Source organism: Desmodus rotundus, chromosome 9 (genome assembly GCF_022682495.2).
Source record: "Desmodus rotundus isolate HL8 chromosome 9, HLdesRot8A.1, whole genome shotgun sequence".
Classification (NCBI taxonomy): Eukaryota; Metazoa; Chordata; class Mammalia; order Chiroptera; family Phyllostomidae; genus Desmodus; species Desmodus rotundus.
The window spans coordinates 18,182,545-18,207,895 of record NC_071395.1 but is presented as its reverse complement, the minus strand read 5'-3'; the positions used below and the strand labels follow the sequence as shown (position 1 = coordinate 18,207,895).

The following is a 25,351-nucleotide window of genomic DNA, read 5'->3' as shown; positions in this document are numbered from 1 at the left end:
GAATATTCTAGAGCGGCCCATCACAGCTTTTCTGAAACTGCCCTGCTCTGGAAGCTGTGGCTGCTGCAGCTGTGGACCAGGAAGCCCACCTGTATTTTGCAGCCAGCCTGCAGATGCAGGGTCAGCGCCTGCCCAGAGACAAGTGATCCATAATCATCTCATTTGCACAGCAATTTAAGTAAGAGATCCAGGGCCACGCTGATGGCTTCAAGCCCTGGGATTGTGCAGCCTTGAGGAGTCAGGGACAGGTGAGCAAGCAGACGTTACAAGGGAACAGGGGAAAAAGCCAAAATGCACCAGAAGCAGAGACAGAAGACCACATAATCTCGGTGGGGGTGAGGGTGCACCACGGGGCACAGATGGACAGAGACAGACAAGGGGACACCTACCCTGACTCCTGCCGTTGCTGCTGTAAGATCCCTGTCACAAGTCCATGACCCCTGTCCAGCTCTGTTGCATGAGTTGCTACACCTGTAATTGAATAAACTCCGACAAGACCCACTCCCCAAGCACCATTCTCCTGTCCCCCCCGTGGCCCCAAGGCTTCGTCAAACACTGGCACCCGCTGACTCCTGGGCCTGTGACCACACATCCTTTGCAAAAAGGACACAAATCTCCACCCACCCCAACTACTACTTCTCAGTAAGGAAGTTTATTGTAGGTCGGGTACACGTGTGGGGGCAAAAATCTAACAATGCAAAGGAACTACAGGGCCCGCCGGTTTAGGGCGAGCAGGTAAAACAAATACACTACTATGTACAATTATTAAAAAGAGCAGAGTGGTGGAAAACAGGAAAAACTGCCAGCAGCCTTCCAGAAGGGTGATACCAGGGGGGATCTTCAGAGCACCTTCGCCCAGTGGAACCTGTGCTGCGGTCTCCTGGGCTGCTGTGTCCACGGCTCCCATGAGAAGCAGGAGAGGAATGGAGGCTGGGGCCGCTGGGGACGCCTTGGCCATCCCGCTCCACTAGAGCTGAGCCGCTGATGCCGCTGATGCCGCTGACGCCACCTGCGCTGGTCCTTTCAGGAAAATGCCCAAAGGATGACTTTGTTAGCATTCTAAATTCATGTGTGGAAAGAGTTGGGGGGAAACACACAATGTCTAGGGAAGAAAGTGACCTTCCACTGTGGTCCATGTACAAATACCCAGTGCTGTCTACAATGCGCCAGCACCCCAAGCTGCATGGTGGCGCCTGAAAGCCCTTTGGGGACCCTGGGTGGGATTAGTGTCCGTGGCCAGATTGTCTCTCAGATGCTTGTTGCTCCCGGTGGAAAGCCAGTCCTCCAACCCTGTCCACCGAGGAAGATGCCACGCCATCTCCCACAGGACACCCACCAAGGGGCAGATGCAGTTCTAAGTTCTTCGTAAGAAAAAAGGAGTGCTCCGAGTTTCCTTAAATAAGGGAGAGGTCTTGGCTCATCTGAAGTGTTTCTATAAAAATGCATTAAATCCTGGAAAAAAGTTGCACATTCTCCTGGTGACACTGTAAAATGTCCATTGAACCAAAAGGAGGGTAATTTCAAACAAGCCACTCTGAATATCTGTCACCAAAGCTGAGGCTGTGTGTGATACCCTGGGAACTGGAGGGAACTGGAGGGCCCAGCCCAGGGCATGAACTGGGCCATGGGCGGCCTGAGGCCCAGCAGTCCAGGCTCAGGCCTGCACGCCGGCATCAGTCACGGTGGCGGCGCCAGGTCCCTGCCCGCTCACAGCCCGTGGCAGCGGGAGGGCAGGGGGGCGTGGGAGATTCCGGAGGGGCAGGGGCTGGGTCAGGGGCTGCCGCCCGGGATACAGGGGGCTCCTCGGCACAGGGAGGAACTGGAGAGGCGGGCTCCACCCAGGGTCGGCCGCTGTCCTGACAGTGTTTGCTGCCGAAGATCTGCCCCTCCTTATCTAGAGCCGTGTTCTGAGGAGAAAGCAGCAGAGACGACAGGTTAGCCTGGCGGGGCCGGGCCAGCTACCACAACAGAGTGCACAACAGAGCATGCACGGGGCTCAGAACAGAAGAGGAGAAATAACCGCTCGCCTCTCTTCCAGCAGAGGCCTCAGAGCGAAGCGGGCTGAGGGGACCCACCCCGGCACAGGCCACACCGGCCTGGGCCCCTGGCTCAGCGTCCCCGGCCCTGTATGGCAGCCCCAGGCGACTCTTTTCGAGCTCTGAGCTGCGCCTGAGTCCTGAGTGCTTCCTGCCAGACACAGCCCTTGAGCCCCAAGAATCCTGTTCAATAAGCAAACCATGCTAGGGCTTTGAAGAACTTTTCTAAGACAGCTCTCCATGACAGATGGGACGGCTACTCCTCTGCCACAGAAGTATCAGTAAGTGACCCATGACAGTCCATGTGGCTGCATAATCCACAGACGCCTGGGCAACGTCACCCATTTTAGACCCTCCACCAGCCCTTGGACTGCTCTTCTGGACCTCACCCCACCCCCAACACTTTTAGTCCTCTCGACTGGCCAACCATGAAGAAATCGCCTTCCCTTCTGACCCTACACTGGGAGGGGACGCTGTTCTCCTCTTCTGACTCCTTTTGAGTATTTCTGGTTTGTTCAGTGAGACCTGCCAGCTCTCAGGCGCCTTTAGCCACAAGGTACAACCCGTTAGGAGGCATTTTGCAATATAACTACCCCGGGGGGAGAGGGAGTGGGCCACCGATTCTCTCAGGACTCTGAAAACATGAAGAAGAAAATCTGAATAAACCACAGGGCTTTCTAAGACAGACACTGATGTGGCTGCCTTCGGGACACCTGGTGTCCACAGTCAACAGGTGCTCTCTACGGGCCCTTCCAAGCTCAAGGTCAACAGGCGGCAATTCCCAAGAACAGTGTCAACGAGCCGGAGCAGAGCCAACCGTGAAAGGCTTCCATGCCCGAGTGTGAGAGGAGGCCCAGCCACCCTCTGTGAGAACCCTGAACATGCAGAGAGGCAGCCTTGGTTTTTCTACCACGAATTTCTCCCAGGTAGAAGAAACCACCAGTTATTTCTCCTTTTCTCTTCCTGTGGGGAGAAGGTGTGTGCAGCAGAACAAAGCATCGCAGTGCAGTTAGTACATACCATTGCCTTGGACCTAGTCAGAGGGGAGCAAATGCAGGCGGCGGGAGAGGCGGGAGAGGCAGGAGAAGGGGGGAGAGAAGCAGGGACAGAAACTAGACTTACTTTAAACAGAAGCAACACGATTGAAACAGTTTTGTCTATCTTAAATTGAGCCCGGATCATTCCCAGATTTCCCCTTTAAAGAAACATAATCCCCCTGGAGTAGGAAAGCACACCATTTGCATTTATGGCTTCTCACATCAAGATTCAAGGAGCACCAGGTTTCTTATCATTCCCTTTTCTGCCACAAGATGGCGCCGTCCAGTCCCCGAGGCTGGGAGGAGCCTGCGGGGACAGACACGACCTGCTCTGCAAAGGCCCTGTCCTTTCCTAAGTGCGATTAGGGTACGTCAGAGAAATGCAAGTGCAATCCAAAACCACCGTGGGGCTGTCAGAAACCGAACTCTTACCCAATATAATTCTCCTCTCTTATCCCGAAGGCTAGCTCGCTCTACACTCTCTCACTGATAAAAACACATCTTTGGAAATGTACTTGGAGAAAGAAAACAAAAGCCTTCACAAAGGCACCCATCCTACCCTGTCACTCACAAAAAGATGCTTTTTCACCTAAGTGAAAAATAGCAGTTATCTAGAGGTCTACTGGAGCCCTCTTTCTGAGCGCCCGCCAGCTCTTAACCTGTGAAGGAAGGCAGTGCAGCAAGCTGAGAAAGTTTTCCAGGAGTGTGCTTGGCTGGCCGAAAAGGATGTCAGTAGGTACTGGAGACCCACACCAATAAGAAGCTACGAGCGGGATGCTGGTGTCAAGAAGCCTGAGGCAAGCATGCAGATTTAAGGGGGGCTGAGAATTAGAAGTCGCTCTGACAAAGCACCACGTGCTGAATACCAGAATTCTGCTTCAGGGGTCCCCAGAGTCTCAGCTGGGTAAAGGGTGAAACTCAGAAGTGTCTCTCAAACTGTCAAATCAAACTGTCAAATGAAACGCAGACAAGAGCATCAACTTCACTTTCTTTCACGGTGAGGTCCTGATCCTACCCTTTTATTTTCCTCCCCGAAGCCTCAGGCACCGACCTTGGCGGGCTGAGGCAGCGAGGTGACGGGAGAGCCCAAGGTTCTGTCTGTAGGTCACACCACAGTTATCTGATGACTCCACCTCAAACTCTGATGCACTATTTCCACTACTAGTTGCATCTGTAGGAAACCGTATTCACCTCACATACTCCAGTTATGAGAACATATACAGGGCTCTGGCACAAGTAACGCCCCCCCTTTTTCATTACATAATCTTTTATTACAAAATCGTAAGCATGTAATTCTGTAACAGAACAATATCAAGCACACCATATGACATTCTAGCTGACATGTTCAAATTAAAACTATAAATTATTACACCCATATTATTACCCTACCAACCACACTCAAGCAGGTGTTACTTCTGCTGGACCCCGTACACACCAGGGAGAGTCATTTGTGATTACTGTTTACACGAAAACATTTAAAACTATTCCCAAGGGCAGAACACACAGACACAGAGTCACGGGGGAAAGGGTGAGGGTAACGACATAGAAGCGTCGCAAGCTGCCCCCACACAACTGTGCCCCGGGTCAGGTCCTCGGGTGGGGGCGGGTTAGCATGACGTCCCTGCGGGAGCCTCCTCGCCCTGCCTTTGGGGACAAGCCAAAATTCACAGGCCAGCTTTTTGGCAATGGAGAATTAGTACCTCCAGACACAAGCGTTACTGATTTCTCCTGCAGGTACTGAATGCAGGCGGGACTCAGCAGTTCCTCGGAGCTAACGGCCTGCAGAGCTGTGCAGGGAATGTGGGGCTGGCTGGAGTCCTGCCAACATGCTTAAAATGACAGCTTGAACATACATGTGAACACACAGCATTTACCATCACCCCTGGAATTACTAACAACAGGCTCTTCATTCATAGAAGCATCCAGCTAAAGCTCAGGAGTTTAACCCTTGATTGGGGACAGAAGGCCATCTGTCAACCAGGAGATGCAGGTTCTGTCTGAGGGGGTCTGAACATCATTGTCCAGAGCAGAGCCTGTGCTGGACCAGGAGGCAGAAGGGCTGGATCACTCCAGGGCCTCAGCAGGCCACAGCCTCAGGCCAGTGGCTGCTCCTGGGCCCTGAATCGACAGACATCCCAAGCAACAGGGGTGAGCTCTCTCATCAGCTCTTGGAGCAGCTCTGGGAGACTATGAAACTTAATTAATGTGCAATATTCGAGTTTGATGCTAACTAATCGCTCTTCCTCAGGCTCTTCATTACAGGTCAAGTGTGCCAATTTATAATGCATTTCTAAATTTTCCCAGGAACTGACTACCTCTGGGGCATGTGGCAAGTCTGTCCATGCCTTACCCAGTCCATCGGGGGGCAAATCCCCTGAAACTGGGCTCAGTCAGGACGGCTCTTTTCAAAGTGTCTGACTGAGCTGTGCTTCTGAGACAGCTGGACTTGCTCGGGCTTTCGGCAGAGTGCTGCTAGAACGCCAGAAAAACCACAACTGAAGAGGCCTTCCCCTATTTTGGCACATGCGCCCCCACCAAAAGTCCTCAAACGCGTCAAAAGATCCTGTTTGCAGGTGCTCTGGGGCAGGGGCAGGGGAGGAGTCAGGGAGGTGCAGGGACACACAGGGCTGCCAGAGACACGCAGCCTCCCCGGGGATGGAGGAGAAGGGCAGGCCTGTGAAGGCTAAGAAGGTGGTGGACTCTCAACAGACATATTTCACAGGCACAATGCGGGGGGCGGTTTTCCTCCAGCCTCTATCTGGTTATTCTTAGGTTCCTAGACTGTAATGGAGCATGAGAACAAGCAGCTGCTTCCCTTCTAGTTGGTCAGGAAACAAATCGAACCTTTCCAGAAGGTGAGAAGCCAGTGGCAAGAACGATGGGGCTGTGGAAACAGCTCATCACAAGCTATCAGGCCACCAGGTGGTCTTGGGCGCTGCTGCGACCCAGTGTCGTCAGGTGTGGCCAAGAGGCCAATGACTCTGGCAGCCATCTCCTGGACAGCCTGACCTGGAAGACGGCCAGCCGACTCCCTGGCCTGCCCCCCCCCGAGCTGTGCGTGGTGTGGGCGCAGCAGAGACCAGGCTCCAAGTCGCACCCGGGGTCCGTCAGCAGGTGCGGAGACGCTCAGGGCCGGCTTTCCGGCCCAAGTTCGGCAAGGGCTCCAGTCCGGGTAGCGTGGTGGTGTGTGCTGACCCCAATTCTGGCTCAATATTTTTTGTGCTGACCTCAATTTCCTTTCGCTGAACTTACTCGAATGCTACTTTGCTCACTTTAATTTGTTGTGTGCGTGGATTAAGGTAAGCTGCCTTGAAAACATTTTGGAAGAAGGAAGCTCTGAGAAATTATGGCAATCATTGTTACTGACTTCTCATAACATTCTACCAACCCTGGAAAAACTATTTCTTTTTTACATTGTTCTGTACTTTTAAAAGCCACAAAATACTGATTTTTAAAATGGCATTTGTTTAACTTGGGTTGTTTCTTCTCCCAAGCTCTAAAGAATAATTCACACCCCAAACAGTCTATTTTGGAAGCCCCGAGTAGGCAGGGAGCCCCTCTGCGGAAGAGGGGGCAGAGCGGGCAGGCTGCCTAGGAGGGCCTGGGCCTGGAAGAGGCCGGGGGCTCCTTGGCGCCTGGGCCCGGCGGTCGGGCCTCACTGGCACCTACCCAACTCCCCACCCGGGGCCCGAGGCCTAGGCGTCAGCCAAGGGGGGCACTGCCCATGCCAAGCCAATCTGCAGTGGAAAGGGGAGCATGGACGGCGCCAGCTTCCCTGTGGGGGAAGCTCTGAGCTCTTTACTTGAAAAGCTTCCGTGCTGGCTGAGCAGTCAGGCCAGACACGGCTGCTCTCCGAAGGCAGGGCGGGCGGTCCACTTACCACGATGACGGAGACCCCGGTCGTGGTGCTGTTGTGTTTGGGGAGCGCGTTATTAAAGTGCTGTTTCAGTTTACCTGTGACTTCGGCGTGCATGTTGTTCTCCTGGGAGGCATCGTCCTACAGCAAAGGAGCAAGCACAGAGGTTTTGATTTTCACAGCTAACTTGTCTCTTCCTTAACAGATACACACCACCCACCACCACCGCCGCCTCTTCCTAACGGGCCCACCTTAGCCACGAGGTTGGGGGAACCCATCACAAAGAGTTCCTGTTGTTTGGCAGCCCCAGGCCCTCAGAAAGACCTGACCCCTTCACCCGGCTCCTCAGGCCCAGGGCTCAGGTGTCTGGTGGCATAGGGGTCACGTTCTTCAGAATTCTGAGACCCTCCCCACACAGCACAAATGCAATATAATTTAGTACATTAATGAACAGTTTATTATTTTAATCAAGAATTCAGTTAAGTGGTAGTCTCTATTGTTCATAAAATGATGTGGCATCTCAGCTACTTGGTCCAAGGGCCACGTCTCTCGGCAGGAGGCAGAGAGGCTGAACCCGGATGTCAGGACCTGGGGGAGAGTGAAGGTGGCAGAGGAGCACAAGTTGGCATGAGCCCTTGGCGGAGTAAATGAGCCTCGCTCTCCTGGAGTGTCCGGGAACAAGGGAGGTGCCAACTTTCCTGAGGTCCCTGTTATAGGGCTGTCTGCCCTAAACACAGAGGCACTCCCCAAGCCCAGGGGAACTCTAGCCAGCAGGACACCTCTGTGCCCAGCCCTGGGCCTGTGTCTCACCCCCCGCCCCACGTCAAGTGGCCAACCCCTTCATGTGCCACGAAGATGGAGGGATCGGGATCTGAAACAAGCCCATCTCTGGGAAAGTCCTGAAAACCCTCAGGTCCCAGAACTACAGAAGGCAAAAGCTGCAAGTCTCCTTAGACAGCATTCCTGCCAACCCCTCTGTTATGCATGGGGGAAATTGAGGCCCAGAAAGGGTCAGCAATTTGCCCAGGTCTGAATACTCCAGGATCCTGGTGCCAACTGCTCCCCGCCCCAGGAGCTACCTTCACACTACTCACTTGTCAGAGAAGGCAGACCTCCCACGGGCCCTGGGATGCATGCAGAACTTGGCTTGTGCAAACTCAGGCCCATGGAACTACAGGCGCTCGCTCCCCAGGAACGTGGGTACTTACTGACACCCAGGGGTGACTCAGGATTTCTCCCGCGGTGCACCGAGCTTCAACGTTGACCTGAAGCATCTGACTGATTAATTCCTGGGAAGAAGAAAGAAGACCAGAGAGGAGACAAAAGGGGGTAATCCCTGCATAAATACAGAAGTCTGAGTTCGCACCAAGTACTTTGAAGAACAGCCAACATGGCCACTCAGCCTAGTTCCACACTCCCAGCGTAGCACAAGGCGACTCTGCAGACAGAGCGTGTCTCTGTGCAGCCCTCGGAGGAGAGAGGCTCCCTCCTGAGTCCAGGTTCAACCGAGACGTTCTCCCCTACGGGTTCTGCTCGTGACGGCATGCCAGGAGGATCACTGCAGTGCTGCTCCTTCTGGCAACTCAGCGCGTCCCACCAGTCCGTTCGTGCATTCGGATGGGAGTCAACGCCGTACTTTGCCGTGTATAATGCACACGTTTTTGCCCCAGTTTTTGAGGGAAAAATTAGGGTGCTCCATATACATGGGTAGTATCAATTCTGTATCTATATAAGTGTTTTTAATTCTTTTATTTGTGCTTATGCATTAAAAGTGTTACTCTGGAAAGCAATAACGATATCTGCATGCAAAATAATACCCTGGAATAGGATAATCGGTTTTGTTTCTAAATATAAAAAAATAAATAATTGAATTAAAAATTTTAAACGGCAGATGTTTTTCCTGAAAGTTTGGGCCAAAAACATGGATGTGCACTATACACGGGGGCGTGTTATATGTGGCAAAATATGATACATATTTCTTGAATAAATGAGAAACCAGTGTTTAGGGCTCTAAGGGGGGTAATGGGGGTGAACTGGAAAGATAGCCTTTAGAATTTGAGTTTCAGAGACTCTACTAGGGAACGAACTTGAAGAAGGACCGCTATGCAAAGCCAAGGCAGACCTGGAGCTTCAGACCAAGAGCCCCATGCGAAGCCAGGATCCCCGGACACAATGCACCCACAGAAACACGCCTGGATGGTACCTTTGCTGAGTCTGTGATGTTATCCCAGTAGGGGGCTGGAAACTCGAGCTTCCCAGCCAAGATCTGGTCAAAGAGATCTTCCTGAAGATTGTTCTCACTGTGAGTGACAAAGAAATGGAGGAAGAGCCAAAGTCACCATAGAGTTTTCAACGAAACGTTCACGGGAAGGGCAGGGACAAGAGTCCAGTCCCTGGCTGGGGTATTTCCTATCTCCACGGCATTTGTGGTGACATATTTTTCCTGTTAGACGTGAGCTCAAGAACATGTCCGTGGGTCTGGGAATCAGAGAGGGAGTATGAGCAGGGAGACACACGAAGACTCGAGAAGTGTGCTGAGCGTTTAGAGCTTCAGCATGGCAGATGGAGGAGGCCTGGAGGTGAGTGCAGGTGAGGGTCACACAGCAACTCTGTGGATGTGCTAATGTCACTGACCTGTGCACTTAAACGGTTAAAATGATATGTTTTGTATTATATATGTCTCGCCTCAACGAAAAAGACAAGAAAACACAGGATCCACAAATTATGTAAATCCTCATTTCAGCAAAGAATCTCAGCATCTGCCCTCAGTTAATCTCTCGCAGCAACAGAGTGGAAAAGCGGCTCTTCTGAGTCAGATCTCCTTGCCTTTCCTCTTTCCAGTTTTCCAACCAAACTGCCAAAGACAGTGAAGCAGCCGACACAGGAAAAAGCCACACGGAGTCCAGAGTCTGGATAAGGCAGTCATGGCGTGATTTGCTCCCCACTAAAACTTGACTTCTGGTTAAGCTCAGTCTGAGAGAAAGGGCCCACCCAGGACGTCGGCCAGAATTGCACTGGTTGAGACAAATGCTCCTCACAGCCCCCGGTTGGGTGTCCCTCCCCAATCTGTGCCTACCTGTCCCATACTCAAAGGGGCGCTTGCCTGTGGCTGGCTGTGTAAAGAATACAAGACAACGTGATTTGTGGTGGAGGTGCCATGGAAATGTGAAAACACTGCTGGGAAAAACTTAGCACACTGGACACCCCCGCCCCTAGAAACCTGCATCCACACAGCCATGGAGCCCCTCATCACCTGGTGGCTCGCCAATGGCCAGGATGAGAACTAAGCCATTACAAAAGCCCTGGTAGAAAACTCAGGAGGGACTGATGGAGTCAAGGTCAAAGTCTGGGAGAGGAAGTCCTGTCTCACCTGGCAAGGGTCCATCATTTCTGTGGGAGTTCCCAACTTGACCCCGCAGCCTGTTGCCCAGGGTGCTCACAGGGGGGCCAGCCTTCTGGGCGGGAGCCTTGTCCTGCTACCAGCCCTCAGAGCAGGCAAGGACAAGTGTGGTATCCTTAGAGATGGGTCATTTAGGACAGTGCCTAGAGACAAATTCGGGGCCGTGTGATGATGTGGCTGCTTCATTCTTGTTCTGTGAGAGAGGGGAGTCTGTGAGATGTGCACCTGCCCACGACACTCCCGAGCCCAGCTGAATCCACAGCCGCTGGTCCGTGGAGTCTGGGGTCACGGGCACATGAGAGGCAGAAGTCGGGCCAGGAAACCAGACAAGCAAGAGGTCCCCCTGGGCCCAGACTCCTGAAAAGTGGCTTTCTTTGTGTACACAGTTTCTTTCTAGACATCTACACATTTTCTTTCCTTTTCGATGTACTTCCCTACGGACCACACTCAGCTCAACGTCCTTCAAAATGAGTGAAGGACACACCTGAAACACAATGAGATTCTACAAAAACCTTTAGACAACCAGGGGACCCCAGAAGACTAACATTAGAAGATATAAAATAAATCACCTATTTCTAGAATCATTTCTTTTAGGCATCTCTCTCTCTCTTACTCTACTCATCTCCCTTTTTCTCCCCTGAAATCTCAAATAACTTACATTTGGTTAATACATATGGCTTTTATTTTGTTGATAAACAGCTAAAAAGTTGGAAGTGACTCTGCAGCACTCATTTTGGCTCTTGGCAACATAGCCCGAACCAACAAACAGACCCCTGGGCTACCCTGGCACTTGGAATTCACCCTGAAGACCCCATGGTCTGAACTGCAAGAGTTTCAGGCTCCCTCCCTGGAAGAACCGAAAGCTCAGCACAATGTATTCTTCTCAGTAGTCACATAAGAAAATCCAGTCTGATGGGACCCCTGCTGGATTTATTAACACACTCATGCCCTACAGTCCGGCTGCGATGCTGCGGGGCACCTCTGTGTTCTGAAACAATACGGCCCCTGGATCACGACGCTGTGAGTCTAAAAATGTCCGTTAAGAAAAACCTCAAAACGAAAGACAGAAAAGTTTGCGTCCACCCTTTCTTTTCCATGGTGAGTCAGGCGAGGCGGAGGTCCGGCCAGAATGCCCGAAAACACTGGTAAGCTGTGTCACGAGTATCCAAACGTACCATTTACAGGGCGTGACTGTGTTTAAGTGAGATCTCAGCACAGTCATGCAAATGTTACTTTTTTAAAAAAATTTTATTGAATCTATTGGGGTAACACTGGTTAGTAAAATTACATAGGTTTCAGGTGAACTATTCTATTTATAATCCATCATCTGTATATTGTACTGTGTGTTCACCACCCCAGGTCAAGTCTCCTTCCACCAGCATTTACTCCCCCTTTACCCTTTTCTCCCTCCCCTCCCCTCCCCTCTGTAATCACCATGCCTGTGGTCTTGCCTGAGGTTTTTGTTTGTTTTTGCTTAATCCCTTCACCTTTTCACCCAGCCCCCAACCTTCCTCCCCTCTGTCAGCTGTCATCCTGCTCTCCATCCACGAGTCTGTTTCTATTTTGTGAGTTTATTCTGTTCATTAGATTCCACATATAAGTAAAATCACATTCTCTGACTGCCTTATTTTACTTAGTATACTACTCTCCAGGTTCATCCATGCTGTTGCAAAGAGTGAGATTTCTTTTTACGGCCAAGTAGTATTCTCTTGCATAAATGTACCACAGCTGTTTTACCCACTCCTCGACTGATGGGCACTGGGTGGGACTGCAGACTGGTGCAGCCACTGTGGAAAGCAGCATGGAGTTAACCTAAAAAAATTCAAAATGGAACTGCCTTTTGACCCAGTGATCCCACTTTTGGGAACTTATCCAAAAAAAAAAAAAGCCCCAAAACACGAATTCAAAAGAATCTACGCACCCTACGATCACTGTCAGCGGCCTTAAAGCAGACCTGCTTGGGCGATAACCAAAGTACCCGTTCCCCTTAGAAAGCCCGCACCCTTCCTAGGACCCGGGAGTCTGGGGCTGAAAAGCTGAAGGAAGGATACATGTCACCCCAAGACTAAAGCCTGAAAAAAGAAAAATAGAGATGCTGGAGTTAAAGAAGCTGAAACTGTAAATTTCAAGTAACAATTTCAATTAAGAAACTGTGGGTTAAAATCATCTTTGGTAAAACAAAGAAAATGTTTTGAAGTATCTGCTTGAAGGGGCTTTCATTTTAGGTACAAATTTATGTAGATAATTTATTTGCTATCATGGTCCTTTATTATTATTAAAAGTACTACTTCCTAATTTGCTCGACACGCAGCTTATAGTATAGTAGGTTCCGGAACCTCTCCAGAATGTCCCTGTGCTGTGAAGATGCTTCTGTTGCCGGCATTTAACATTACAGATTCCCTTTCATCACAACCAATGAAAGACGGAAAGCATTTCCGTAAGTTTGAGAAGTTGTAAAACCAGTTTCTGAATATAACGTATCAGGGCGACTGATTTCAGAACAGAGCTTTACAGCTTTCATAGCTGGACTTATGTCCAGATCCCACAAAGAAGCTGCTGTCCAGTGGGTGTCAATACACATATTTGTTTAATGTGAGGCTCACTTTTGTGTGAAAAGCTAGGTCCAAGGAAAAACTCCCAGGCTGCACTGGCAAGTGGAAACACTAGAGGGAGTTGTGAGCACACATTCCTCTAAAACTGCTCCCTGATACCCTTTTCCAATTGGTCTCAACTTGGGTCAACCATTGTGGATGGGACTTATGCAAGTGACCGGCCCCTAGATCACCAGCTATCAAACACACCAACCTCTGTTTGACTAGTTCCCAAAACAGGCCATCACTGAAACCAGCCAGGGCACAGCATGATTGAAAAAAATGGCCACGAATGATTCTCCTCCCTCTAAGTACGCATTCTTAATCTCCCACACTCAGTACAGGCTTAGCTATTTGACTTCATTTGGTCCACGGGACATCCATCAACAAGTGTGAGGCGAAGAGAGACTCAAAAAGTGTGCGGGTAGAGGAACCTGCCCTCTCTCTAGCTGCTTTTGGGATTCCTGAAACCACTGTTATGGGAAACCCCGGCTAGCCCACTGGAGGCTGAGAGGCACGAGGCCCAGGGGTATCTGTTCCCCAGCCGACACTGAGTCAGGGGCCAGGCAGGTCATCAAGGGGACACTGGATCATCAAACCCCCACTGGGCCAGCCCAGGTCCGGAGCCCCGCCATCTGACCCACAGATCTGACAGCCCTAACTCTTGGGGTCATTTATTAGTCAGGAAGTGTTAACTGATACGTGTAATAATCCTACAGCTTGTATAACTGACCTTGGCAATGACCTTGATGGATGACCGTGATGTCAATGGCCAGATAGAAAGCTTACAGAAACCCAACCCTGCCACAAGGACAAGGTCCACCTACCTGCTGTGTCTTCCACGAAATGTCTGTGGTTCCCAGCCCTCAACTGAACATGCCCTCAGGCTCTGGCTGCCTTTCTTGCTCCGTGAGTCTCTACTACACAGACTCTTGCAAGGAAAGACTGGCCTCTCGGCGTCCCCCCCCCCCCCCCCCCCCCCCGCCGTGTTCACTGCCGTGTCGGTGAAAACGTTCAGCTCAACTGAACGTCGATAATTTCAAAAAGATAAAACTTTCCACTCTTCTGGATGTTTGAAACCTTTTATAATAAGATGCTGGGAGGTGGTAAAACCCCTCTGTTTTTCACTTACTGACAAAACACTACACTGTAAATACTGTGACCCCAGAGAGTATGCTGATTCACCATTTGGTTCCCAGCCGTTTGGATACACAGTAGCGACTCGACAAATAGTAGTAAAATGAACAAGAGAAGAGATTAAAATGAAAAGAGACACTCAAGAAAACTCAGAAGAAAAACAAACGTGCTTCCTTAGGTAAACCTCGGCTTCCAAGTCATTCATCATTCATTTGCTCCAAAGAATGAGACAGGACTGATTGAAAGAGGTGCAGTGGGCAAAGCCCGTGCTCACACCACGCCCACGGACTGCCGAGTAACAGGTGTCCTCGTGCCCCGTAACACACCCTGACCCTCGAGTGGTCACCTCTGCTCCCACCGGGGGAGGTGCATGCTTACCGAAGACCTGATCGGTTTGTTCCCAGGCCTGTTTATGTTGAAAGCATTGGTAACTCTACTCCATTAAATATTACATGAATGGATAAAATGAATTTTAAAAGTTTTCTGCTTCTGTTATGAGAACTAGATTGAATGCTTTAGAGTGTGAGTTCTTAAAAAAAACTGTTCCCCAATTAAGTAGGAGAGACAACTATTAAAAATTGGAAAAAAGGTTTTCCTACAAGGATCAGCTTGCTTTACAAAGATCTTTAAATCGCACTCCCCTTGAGAATAATGGATAATGGGAACGGGAGACGCTGGACGATGGGTGTGTCTCACAGAAGGACCACAAGAAACTCAAGAGGACCAAACACAAAGCCAAGGCCTTGGCCTCACATCAGAAGCACAGGCAATGGCCCTGGCCAGGTAGCTCAGTTGGTTAGAGTATCATCCCAGTACACCAAGGTTTTGGGTTCGATCCCCAGTCAGGGCTCATTCAAGAATTAACCAATGAACACATGAACAAACAACAAATCGATGTCTTTTAGAGATCTCTCTTTCTCTCTTCCTCTCTAGCATCAATAATTTTTTTTAATTAAATAAAAAGTCAAGGGATATACATTAATAGGTTTTAAATTAGATAAAAAGTGAAAGGCATGTTTATGTCATTTTTAACTGACATTGTTTTACCCAGTTTCTGGTCCTGATTGCTGGAAGTAAAATGTCTGCTTCCTAATTGAAGGGAGAGAGTTTACAATTCAAATACTGTCCACAAAGGGCCACTAACCTTCGGAAAGGTGGGAATCCACAGAGGAGTATGTACGTGATCACGCCGGCCGCCCAGATGTCCACCTTCAAGCCATAGCTGGGGAAACACAGTGTGGGGTGGGAGGAGTGGAGAAATAACCATGTTACCCCCAGAACCCTGCACATTTCCCGAGTACCTGCCTTTGTGAGAACAAAAAGGGCCTTTTCAGCATCAAACTGTTCATTTCATGTAGATGAATGAACTGCCCTTTGGACAAAGGTATCCGCTTTTCTCCCAATCCTGATTACAATCCTGGGGACTACTGCCACATTCCCAAGACCAGCTGTGGGATGAGAGTCCAGGCCCACGGCTCTTGCACACAGAAGCACAAAGTCAAGTTTCTGAGATCAAAGTTATAGTGCAGGCCCATAGTCTCTCCCTCCCCCCACCTTCCCCGGAGCCACACGATACACAGCAGTAGGAGCAAAGCCACCTTTCCCCTCTGAAGAGAAAGTACTACCCCAAACCACAGGCGCCTTACCCGGTTTCCGCAATGATTTCTGGGGCCACGTAAGTTGGTGTACCGCAGACGGTGTATAAGGGGCCTTCCACCACAGTGGCCAGCCCAAAGTCACCCAGCTTCAAAGACTTGGTGCCATCGGGATACTCACACACCTGCAACAGAAGCCAGCTGACCATCACAAGCTGTTTTTTGCCTCAGCGATTCCAAGACGCCCCTTGGGATTAGGTAGAAATGGCATGGAGACCTTGACCTATAATCTCAAAAGAAATCTCTCCTTGTGTTAATATTCTTTGGTGCTTTTAAAGATCTAATTTTGCTCTTGAGAGATTTTTGCATGATTGTGTGGAATTAAAAAAAAAGAAATTCTACCTTTGCAAAAAAGCACCTTACCTAGGAGTTTAGTGAACATGTGTGCATGCTCACACAGCGTTAGCGTGTGGCGGGAGAGGCCTCTCCACCTGGAAGCAGGAACTGGCCTGCACTGCAGGCTTGCTGAGACTTCGAGGGACAGACTTGAGCATCTCAAACATGACGTTTATTAAGTGCCACTGAAGCACCAGGTGTTCTCTACGAGCCTTGCATGTTTAGTAAAGTCAATGATGACTGTAAATATTACACTGGGGGAGGGGGGACCTTGGAAGTTTAGACAGAAAATGAACTTGGGTTCCAGATAGCCTGAAACTGAATACCCAAGCACTCCCCTCATTCACTCATTGTGTGACCTTCAAAAGCCACCTGCCCTCTCCGAGCACGTTGCCTCATCTGTGAAATGGGACGTAAACAGGGAGTTACGTGTTGATAAAATGAAACCGGGCTCAGAGCGGGGCTCCATGAGTGTTCCTTTCCTCCCCTGGAAGGGCTGGCTGAGTAGATCAGACAATCACCATATTGGAAAAGGATTAACAATGTTGGTGAAGGTGTCAATGTTTTTGCTTAAATCAAAGCAGCTTTTCTAGAAAATACTTTAGCAATGTGTACATTTCTTAATATCATTGATCCAGTAAAAATAACAACCAACCCCTGCCATGGTTGGTGTGGCTCAGGGGAGTGAATGCTGGCCTGCAAACCAAAGGGTCACTGGTTCAATCCCCAGTCAAAGCATATGCCTGGGTTGCAGGCCAGGTTCCCAGTAGGAGGCACGTGAGAGGCAACCACACATTGAAAAAAGGAAAAAAAAACCCCGACCCTCAGGGAATAGAAATGGGCCTAAAGGTTCTAAACAAGGCCACCGATCTCAGAATTTATGTGTTATTTAAAACTGGAAACAACCGTAAGTCATGGTATATCCCTGTTAATAAACTACTATACAGTCACTAATAAACACATTTCAAAAAATATTGATCATATGGACAACATTCACTATATTACATAAAATAAAAAGGAGCATTCAAAATTTTATATATATATATATTATATAATATAATACAGTAAAATGTTCAGTTTATCTCTGGGTGTTAACACTGAGGATTAACTTTCTCCCTTATACTTTTCAGTAGTTTCCAAAGACCATGTACTGGTTCCGTAATTAGGAACAAGTTTATATGCAGGCATGTTTTCCTTATGGGGAAAAAGTCTGGAAGTTGTATTCTACACGGGTGGTCTAGGAAGCAATCAAGTGCGCAGGAGAGCACAACTCAGGTCTGAGTTCTTTAATGTGCTCGCCCGTTCGTTGTCTCCTGGGTGTCCATCCTGAAAACGCTGAATTTCAGAGAATAACCGCAGAAGCCTAGTCTGTACTCCTGTGACGTCGTTCTCTATTTTAAACTTACTTAGTTTGCTTTTCCTTGTATTTTATAGTATGAACTAACCAGATTTTCACCTAAATTACTACTTACTCGAGGAGGTGGAAAATTTAGGAAATTATGTTTTTTCAAGATAAGCATGTTAACAGCACCATCCATTAGTCTGGTACTTACAGAGGGGAGTGATTTATACAGTCATCAATAAAAAGCATCAAGAATCTCAGCCCCCCACCCCGTTAATGATCCCCAATCTCTGCAGGCATTTAAAACAGGGTGGCGCTGAAATACCGGCTGTACGTGCGAGGTCCTCCCGAGTTTGAGAAGGGTATTTTCCCCCGAACATTCTGATAGCTGCGTCCGCACTTCCGTTCTCACACACACCCAGCGCACCACTGCAGGCCTGCCAGGTCTCACAGGCGTGGCCCAGAGCACTTCGAGTCTCTCACAGATGTTTATCATTCGGAGTCAGCCCACCACTCGGCAGGACCCCGTTCAAAGCTACTCATAATTCCGCCCAAGGCAACAGAAGCCAGGTTCTCAGTCCTGCTGGAGTCTTAGGACGACTTTCCATCCATTATGTTTAATGTCAACATTAGCGAGACCACGCCGAGGTAGGAAATTACAGTTAGAATTTATGACGCATTTACTGAAACCCAGACGTTAGAAAGAAATTCCCCGAGTAATTGCAGTGATAAGAACATTATAATTCTAAATGTATCATGAGAGTCAAAAAAAAGTTTTATTCGTGACATTGTTATTTTGTTTTTATAACTTTAATATACACTCATTAGGTACATTTTTGAAAAATAGTGTTTATTTTAGACATTCAATTTAGGGATGCCTAGGGGTATTTAAGGGTTGTTGTCAGACCCCCGGAAGCCCCAGAAGTCCCGTTTTTCATGTCCTCTGTAAGGAATGCAGACTCGGATGCGGGAGCAGAAATAGAAAGGGGCCGCACAGTCTATAATCACTGAGTTATGTCTGAGCAAGTGGTGCTTCTTGGCTAAACATCAAAAGCAAAGTGTCATAAGGGGCAGACAAGCCTGAAATAATAGTATTTTATTTGATTTATCCCTCCTAATGCTAGACACAGAGGCAAATACGTGAAAGACAATTTGAGTACATTTCAAATCTCAGCTGGAGAGTCTCTTCAAAGCAGGAAAAATGTCTGTCTACCCATCAGCCTGCATACGGCACACACCCATCTGTGGCATTGGCTGAAGAGGCTGATACCAACGTGCACGCGGACGGTACCGCTTTAAGGAAGCTATTTCAAGGAAGAGGTGAAGGGACACGCAGGGGCTCCGGGCCGTCTGTTCTGGCAGAGAGTCGGTTCTCCCAGTAACTGACATTCTCATGGGACTCTGCAGATTCCCACGTTCTCCCTGGACCTCTATGGTCACCCCCCCACTGGGCAGTTAGGAAGAGTACTGTTGCCTCCCCTTTACAGATGAGGAAACGGAGGCACAGAGGGCGCCAGTCACAAGTGGCTGGCCAATGACAGTTCCAGCCAACAGCACTGCCATCCCGGTGCAGGTCTCCCGACATTCGTTCAGAAAGCAGCAGCAGAGCTGGCAGAGCCTGGGCTGCAGCGGGCACACACACTCGAAGTCGGAGTGAGTCACAGTATCCCGCCGTGAGCCCTGCAGCCCTGGCGCCCGCCATGGGCTGAGGCGCGCTCCATGAAAAGTTGCTCTCAGAATGCAAAAATAAAAAATGGGAGGCATGCAGATCCCACATACAAAGCGAGCGCTGCACGCTCTCTACATAAAATATCAACATGGTGATTTAGAAGGACTTCAGATGTGAGAAACCAGCCCTCTTCCCTGCCGCCCCCAGAACTCCTGGAGAGATTTATCACTGGCCCCTCGTAGTTAACTGTGACAGGGCACCAGCAGCCGTAACTCACCACGTGAATGGCCAGCCCTGGGCTCCCTGACACGGCGGCCCGCACGGCTCCGACGGCAGGTGTTCAATCAAGACACTGCCACTGGAGAAGGTGATGCAAATCAGATGTCTGAATGCGCTGGCGTTTAAAAACTGAACTTGGTTTTAGAGCAGGAAGGGCTGACAGCCCGTGTGCTGACTTTCAGTGCCTCGATGGCACTGCCTCACGCTCGGCCGGTGCCGGGCTGCTGACTCAGTCGAGGACCTGCTGCATGGTCTAGGTAGGTTTTTAGCGGCAGGCATGTATTTTAGCAGATGTGGGAAGCTGAGGGCGTTTGAAGGTTGACCCGATGGCCCTTCTTCCTATCTCACACATTGGCTTCACCCAGATATCACTTTCATCACCTTTGTCCTTCTCCTCCCCTTCGGGCAGCAGGAGGGGGTGGGTACAGGTCGTGGGAATGGGCGAGCGGGCAGTTTGGCTCGGCCGCACAGATGAGGGACTTGATTCCCATGTCCTGGCTGCATCCCAGGACACACCATGTTGGAGACCTCACTCCCCATGGCAGTGTCTGCCCTTGATGCAGGCCAAGACAGCCAACTCTGGGATTCCCCGTGCACTGACAATTGTGAGTGGGAAACAGAAGAAACAGGGGTGAGAGTGGAATCATCAAGCTGGGAAGTGGATGTAGTGGTTTATAGGCAAGTTTGTTAACATCTCAGCAGCGTCCTCCCAGGGCCTTAACAACCATGGCTGCGGTTGGGACTGGCTCCACAGTGGCGATGGTCCTCGGGGACCTGTGGCTCTTTTATCCACAGAGAACATCAATACCTACAGCTACAGGGGTGAGGGGTCGTGCACAGCTGCGAGAGATCGAGGGGGTGTCCTCATTACCACCACAGGGTCATGTCTGGCCACACTCGGGGAAAGTCCTGCCATCTTTGCTTGTGAGGCCCCTGGCCAAACCCAGCCAGAGGGTGGAGGAGCTGGGGCCTGACGGACCCCATGAGGTCATCATGGGTGAGAAGCCTGTTTGGAGGAGAGAACACCACATCCTGCCTTCTAACCAGAGGCCCAGTTTGTACCTCGTTCTCCATGCCTCCTTCAAGTTCATAAGGCTGAAGCCATACTACATCTTATTTTACAGAGCAGGGATACTTCTTTTCCTAATAGGAACAGGTAGCGATGAAACACAGTCCCCTCTATGCAGAACACAGTAAGAAAAAAGCTCACATGCTCTCAAATGGATGCTCAGAAATCACCAAATGGTGTTACCATAAGGGGAGACCAGATAAGCTGGATGGGCAGGAAGTCCCCAGCACGGCCGCAAAGCCTGTCCATCAATGCATATTCCCTTCAGTAATTACCTGCATAGTGCAAGCATGTCACAGGCGGTACTCAAGGTGCTCAAGACCTGTGCTCAAGTGCCAGCAGCTAGGCAGCTGAGGGGCCATCAGTGGTCAGTCACCAAACATTGACACCACATCCACTGTTGTATTACTTGGCACTGCTTAAGGCACGGGGGCTATAAAGATAATTGAGACACAAACCTTGTCCCTAACGATTCATAGAACCCAGAGTAGGAGACAGACAAGTAGATGACGAATTCAGTACTCTGTGGCAAGAAACCAGAGGTGGCCGCAAGTGAGTCTGCCGAGGGGTGAGGCCGAAGAAGACATGCCTTTTGCTCAGCTGTCTTACAAGATCAATGTGTCTGTCACATTGCTGCGTGGCAGGACAGTGCAAATAGAGACTAGTATGGACATAAGCAGATGACGTAGAATGCTGTTGATAAAGTTAAGTAACTACAGGGTACAGAGAAACCTACATTGGATTAGCATGACACGGAAGACTCAGATAACTCACCTCCCAGACAGTGATGATGCCAACAGCTAAGCCCCGAAAGGCAGGACTAGATAAGCCAGCTGTTTTGTGTATGTGTGTGGGGATGAGGGGGGGCGCACACACAACGCCCCAATCGGCATCTCTAAAATTCCTCTACAATGCAGATACAAGGATGGGCCCAATTAGCAAGCTTCGTTTAGTTATTAAGGCCACCAGGAAGGTGTGTTACATGTGGCTTAAAGGCGACTGCCACCTGGCTGGTGGGTGGGGAAGGGCTTGGTAACAGAGGAGAGGCTGGAAAGGTGAATTGGGGCCAGATTATAAAGCACTTTGAGAGCCATAGGATGAGACTTTCTTCTGCAGAACAATGGGGCAAACAAAGACTTTTATGCAAGAAAAACTGGCATCTCCGGCTCGCACTTTCCACAGTGGTAAAGCTGACATGAATGCACTAGGTATCCAAAGTTAAGTCCAGAACTTAAATGAACCCTCATGTAGTGATTCTGTCTCTAATTTATTCTTCAGAATATTTTGCCTCAACTAACTTCCCTGCTTATCTTTCTTCAGACAGTACCATCAACAAAATGTACGTGGAAACACGTTTTCTAATGTCTGGTAAACAACAACTGCAGAAATGCAGGTCAGCTGAAGAAATTCATTGGTATTTTGTGGTTGCGGACTTGCATCAGGTGGATTTTCGAAATTTAAACTCTCTCGGCCCCCGGGATTGGGCTGGACTCTAAAACATCACTGTTTTCATGTGATTGTGGTCATTTTAAAGGAGGAGAGGCATAAGTAGGAACAGCAAAAGCGGGGGGGACGTACCAGGAGGTTCTCTGGCTTGATGTCTCTGTGCACAATGCTGAGGCCATGGAGGTACCTGAGGGCGTTGGCCAGGTTGTACACCATGGCGCTGCCGTCGCGCTCAGTGTACTTGGTTGAAGAGGTAATCGCATCAAAGAGGTCTCCACCCTACAGGACGCAAAAGAACACATCAAACGTCAACCGTGGCAGTCCTGTGAAGTCAGGAAAGAAGGTTCATCAGCCTGGAGGAGATTAAAAACAACACGCCACTAAAATGGATGATTATAAATAAAGTCTCAAGGTAGCAAAACCCTTTTCTGATTAGGTCCTTCAAGGCTACAGCTGAGTCTTGGGATTTGGCACCAGGGAAATCTCTCCATCCTCTTACTTTGACCAGTTCCATCACCAGAAAGAGCTCAGTGGCCGTCTCCATCTCCTCAACCAGCATGATGATGTTCGGATGCTTCACTTGGCGCAGGATTGACACTTCATTCTCAATCAGGTGCTCCTGCCACGCAAGGGGAGAGAGAGCTGCATCAGACGCCTCAGAAGCCTCTGCCTGGCCCTGTGTTCAGCAGAACGACACAGTCCATAGACCCGATGCGCAGGGAAGCACCGCCCTGGGTACAGAGACAGACCAAACCCTGGCCTCACTGGTTTCTGCGGGGACAGGACAAGTCTGTGTGCCATCTCACTGTTGCTCACAAAGAGACACAGGCATCCTTCAAAACACCCCTCCGAAGGGCTCAGTAGTTCTGCCCTGGCACCTAAAACAGGCTGCCTTCTGGCCTCTTCATTACTTCCCACACCTTAAGAGGTCTGAGCCACGAGAGCTTTGGCATGGCACGCTGCGCTGTGCGATGTGGCTGGAACCACGTTTTGACTTCGGGGTAGTCCAAAACAAAGACCAGGCACACAAGGAAACTTGGCCTGCTCTTGGCATAGGGCGTGGGCAGTAAAATGTGTTTGTTGCTTTTAAACCAGTACTAGTATGAATTTGAAATTTATGTTGAAATTCCTGGAAAACAAACAAACCTTCTTTCTCTAAGACTGGCAATGAAATCATTCACCAGAGGATGTACGTTATCATCTTGTATTTCAGAAATCAGGAATCACACAGTACCAGGAGGAGCGCCAGTCTCGTAGTCTCACTTTCTCCTCTGAAAATGCCCCGTGCATCAGTTCCGGTGAGCCGTGCAGTTGGGATCGGCACTGCAGCTGAATGTTCACCCACGGCATGGAGGGGCCATTCTCAATACAGCACCCATGACTCATGAACCACTATTGCATTATTTTGTCATGAGATGTGAAAAGCTCTCAATATTGTCAAACGTGCTGACCCTCATTCACTGTACCAATAAGTTATTTTGAATGTAGGGTATCCTCTGTAAGATTAGCTAATTGCCATCTGACACATCCTAGACATTCAAATATAGCTCTTACATAAAACTTACCTTATAAGAGTCATCATTCGCTACCCAAATCACACATACGCCCATATCGATGTGTGTGTGCGTGCCCCTTATGCTTTCCCTTTGCCTGTGTGATCATGAATTTCAGAAGTGTAGTGTTTCACTGCAGTGGGGACTTAATTATCTCTAGTTCAAGACGCGTTTTATGGTTCCTCTCTTATTGTCATGCATCCTTGCGTACATGTGTTTTTACTGGAAGCCACTGCAAATGCTCTTTGATAATGGCTGGCAGCACAAGCAGTAACAGTAAGTTACATGCAGAGAAACTCCGTTGCAAGTGCCTGCACAGGGTGGGCTGTTTCCTGAGTGCTGAATGCACTGTGCTTGTCCCAGTCATCACTTAATGAATGATGCAGATGACAGCGCCATTGCTAGTCAGAGGCAGGGGAGAGAAAAGAACCAACACTGACTGGGAATCTAGTTGCTCATTGGTCCACTGCTGTGCAGGGTGTTCCTGTAACATCCTAAGGTTTCATCCTTAGACCCACTCTTTGAGGCAGAATGCAAATGTAAGGTTCCTGGCATCCAAACCCATGTGTGTTTGTGCTACCCAGCATCCCCTTTCCAAGGGGACTGCTTTAGTAAAAAGTCAGCTGGAGTTTTTCTAAACGAAAATGGTAACTACAAAGCTGAGCCTATATTAAATTCCTTGAAAAGAAAGGAACTAGAGGCTGTATCACCCAGAGCTGGGTGGCAAGCCAGAGCCACACCAGGCTTTGTGCAGGAAGATCTGTCCCTTAATGAGCAGGACTGGGAAGTCTTTGCCCAGCTTAGGACTCAGCAAAGGCCTCAAAATCCCCTGGAAAAAACAGTGATTCTCAGACCCAAACACACGTCATCTGGGAGGCTGGGGACAAGATTGTCCACCTATCTCCAGTTGGGTCCCTTTGTCTGAGTCACAGAGCAACAGCCTCACAAGCAGCAAAGAGCCCCCTGGGGACTCCCCAGGGACGCAGCTGTGCAGCCAACCCCTTGTGGTCACAGAGACAAAGGCCCCACAAACATTCCACATTCACACGCTTATTCCAAAGACTGTGCATCATGGGTGCCCAACAAAGTCCTTAATCACACCGAAGAACAGTTAGCTGTGCTTCCCTGGACACGTAAAGGCGAGCCAGTGAACTAACTTCACGCCCTGAGAAGCCAAGACGACAGTGAAAAAGGCACTTTTTAAAAAGTTAAATGGATTTATCACTTCAGTTCTCCCACCTCCCCATCCCCACCCCCAAGTCGGAAGTCTGTAGATCTACCTGTTTGTGATGCTAATTTAGAGTGATGTTCGTAAAATATCCCCATCACTGGAACCCAAGAACTCTCTCAGACTGGAGTGAGAATAAGAGGTCTACCACTTGAGACTACTCCTCCCCAAAGTTATCTTTTTCAGTAGAAGGCACAACAGGAAGTCTTCTGGGAGGCACTGTGGACTTTCCCCAGGACCGGACATTTCAAGCAGTGCAGCAGAGTTCCCTCTATCACCATTTACCATCTCAGCTCACCGCGTCCTACTTGACAAGGGCTGGCATCCTGAGCACACAGCATGTGGTGTTGGGCTGTGGGAGCTGCTGGCCCTTGTCCCCACCCTGTGACTATGCCTGGCCAGTTGTCTATGAAGGAACCAATCACCACCATAAGCAAAACAAAAGCAACGCGTGAACATCTTTACAAATGTTATCTTCCTGATTTTTATGGAACCCATATGTAACCTGAGCTTCTAATGCATAAAAATACTCTCTAGATTACATTTTCCAGGAGAATATTTCTAAATACAACATAAACATCACTTTCATCTTGAACTGCACTGAACTTACATTATTCGATCATCTACCATGATTTATGTTAAGTGATTCAGGGTTTTGACTCCAAACAATTTACATATGAATCACTTGATGGCAGTGTTCCATGGTTGTGCGGGAGA

At 49.3% G+C, this 25,351-nt stretch overlaps 1 protein-coding gene across 6 annotated transcripts in view; it reads right to left on the bottom strand.

Moving 5' to 3' along the window:
• Positions 1 to 633: 633 nt before the first annotated feature.
• Positions 634 to 25,351, bottom strand: part of DCLK2 (doublecortin like kinase 2) — a 124,699-nt gene continuing 99,981 nt past the window's right edge. For 4 of the 6 annotated variants that reach the window (XM_024568949.4, XM_045202620.3, XM_024568947.4 and 1 more), the window contains 8 exons: positions 22,353 to 22,472; positions 21,986 to 22,132; positions 15,704 to 15,837; positions 15,202 to 15,279; positions 9,133 to 9,229; positions 8,138 to 8,218; positions 6,954 to 7,070; positions 634 to 1,907 (listed from right to left, as the gene is read on the bottom strand). In XM_024568949.4, coding sequence (XP_024424717.1) covers positions 1,674 to 1,907; positions 6,954 to 7,070; positions 8,138 to 8,218; positions 9,133 to 9,229; positions 15,202 to 15,279; positions 15,704 to 15,837; positions 21,986 to 22,132; positions 22,353 to 22,472 — 1,008 coding nt within the window. In that variant the 3' untranslated portion in view covers positions 634 to 1,673. Of the gene's footprint in view, positions 1,908 to 3,939; positions 4,023 to 6,953; positions 7,071 to 8,137; positions 8,219 to 9,132; positions 9,230 to 15,201; positions 15,280 to 15,703; positions 15,838 to 21,985; positions 22,133 to 22,352; positions 22,473 to 25,351 lie in introns of all 6 variants that reach the window. The other 2 variants (XR_006656682.3, XR_006656681.3) reach the window with 2 other exon arrangements.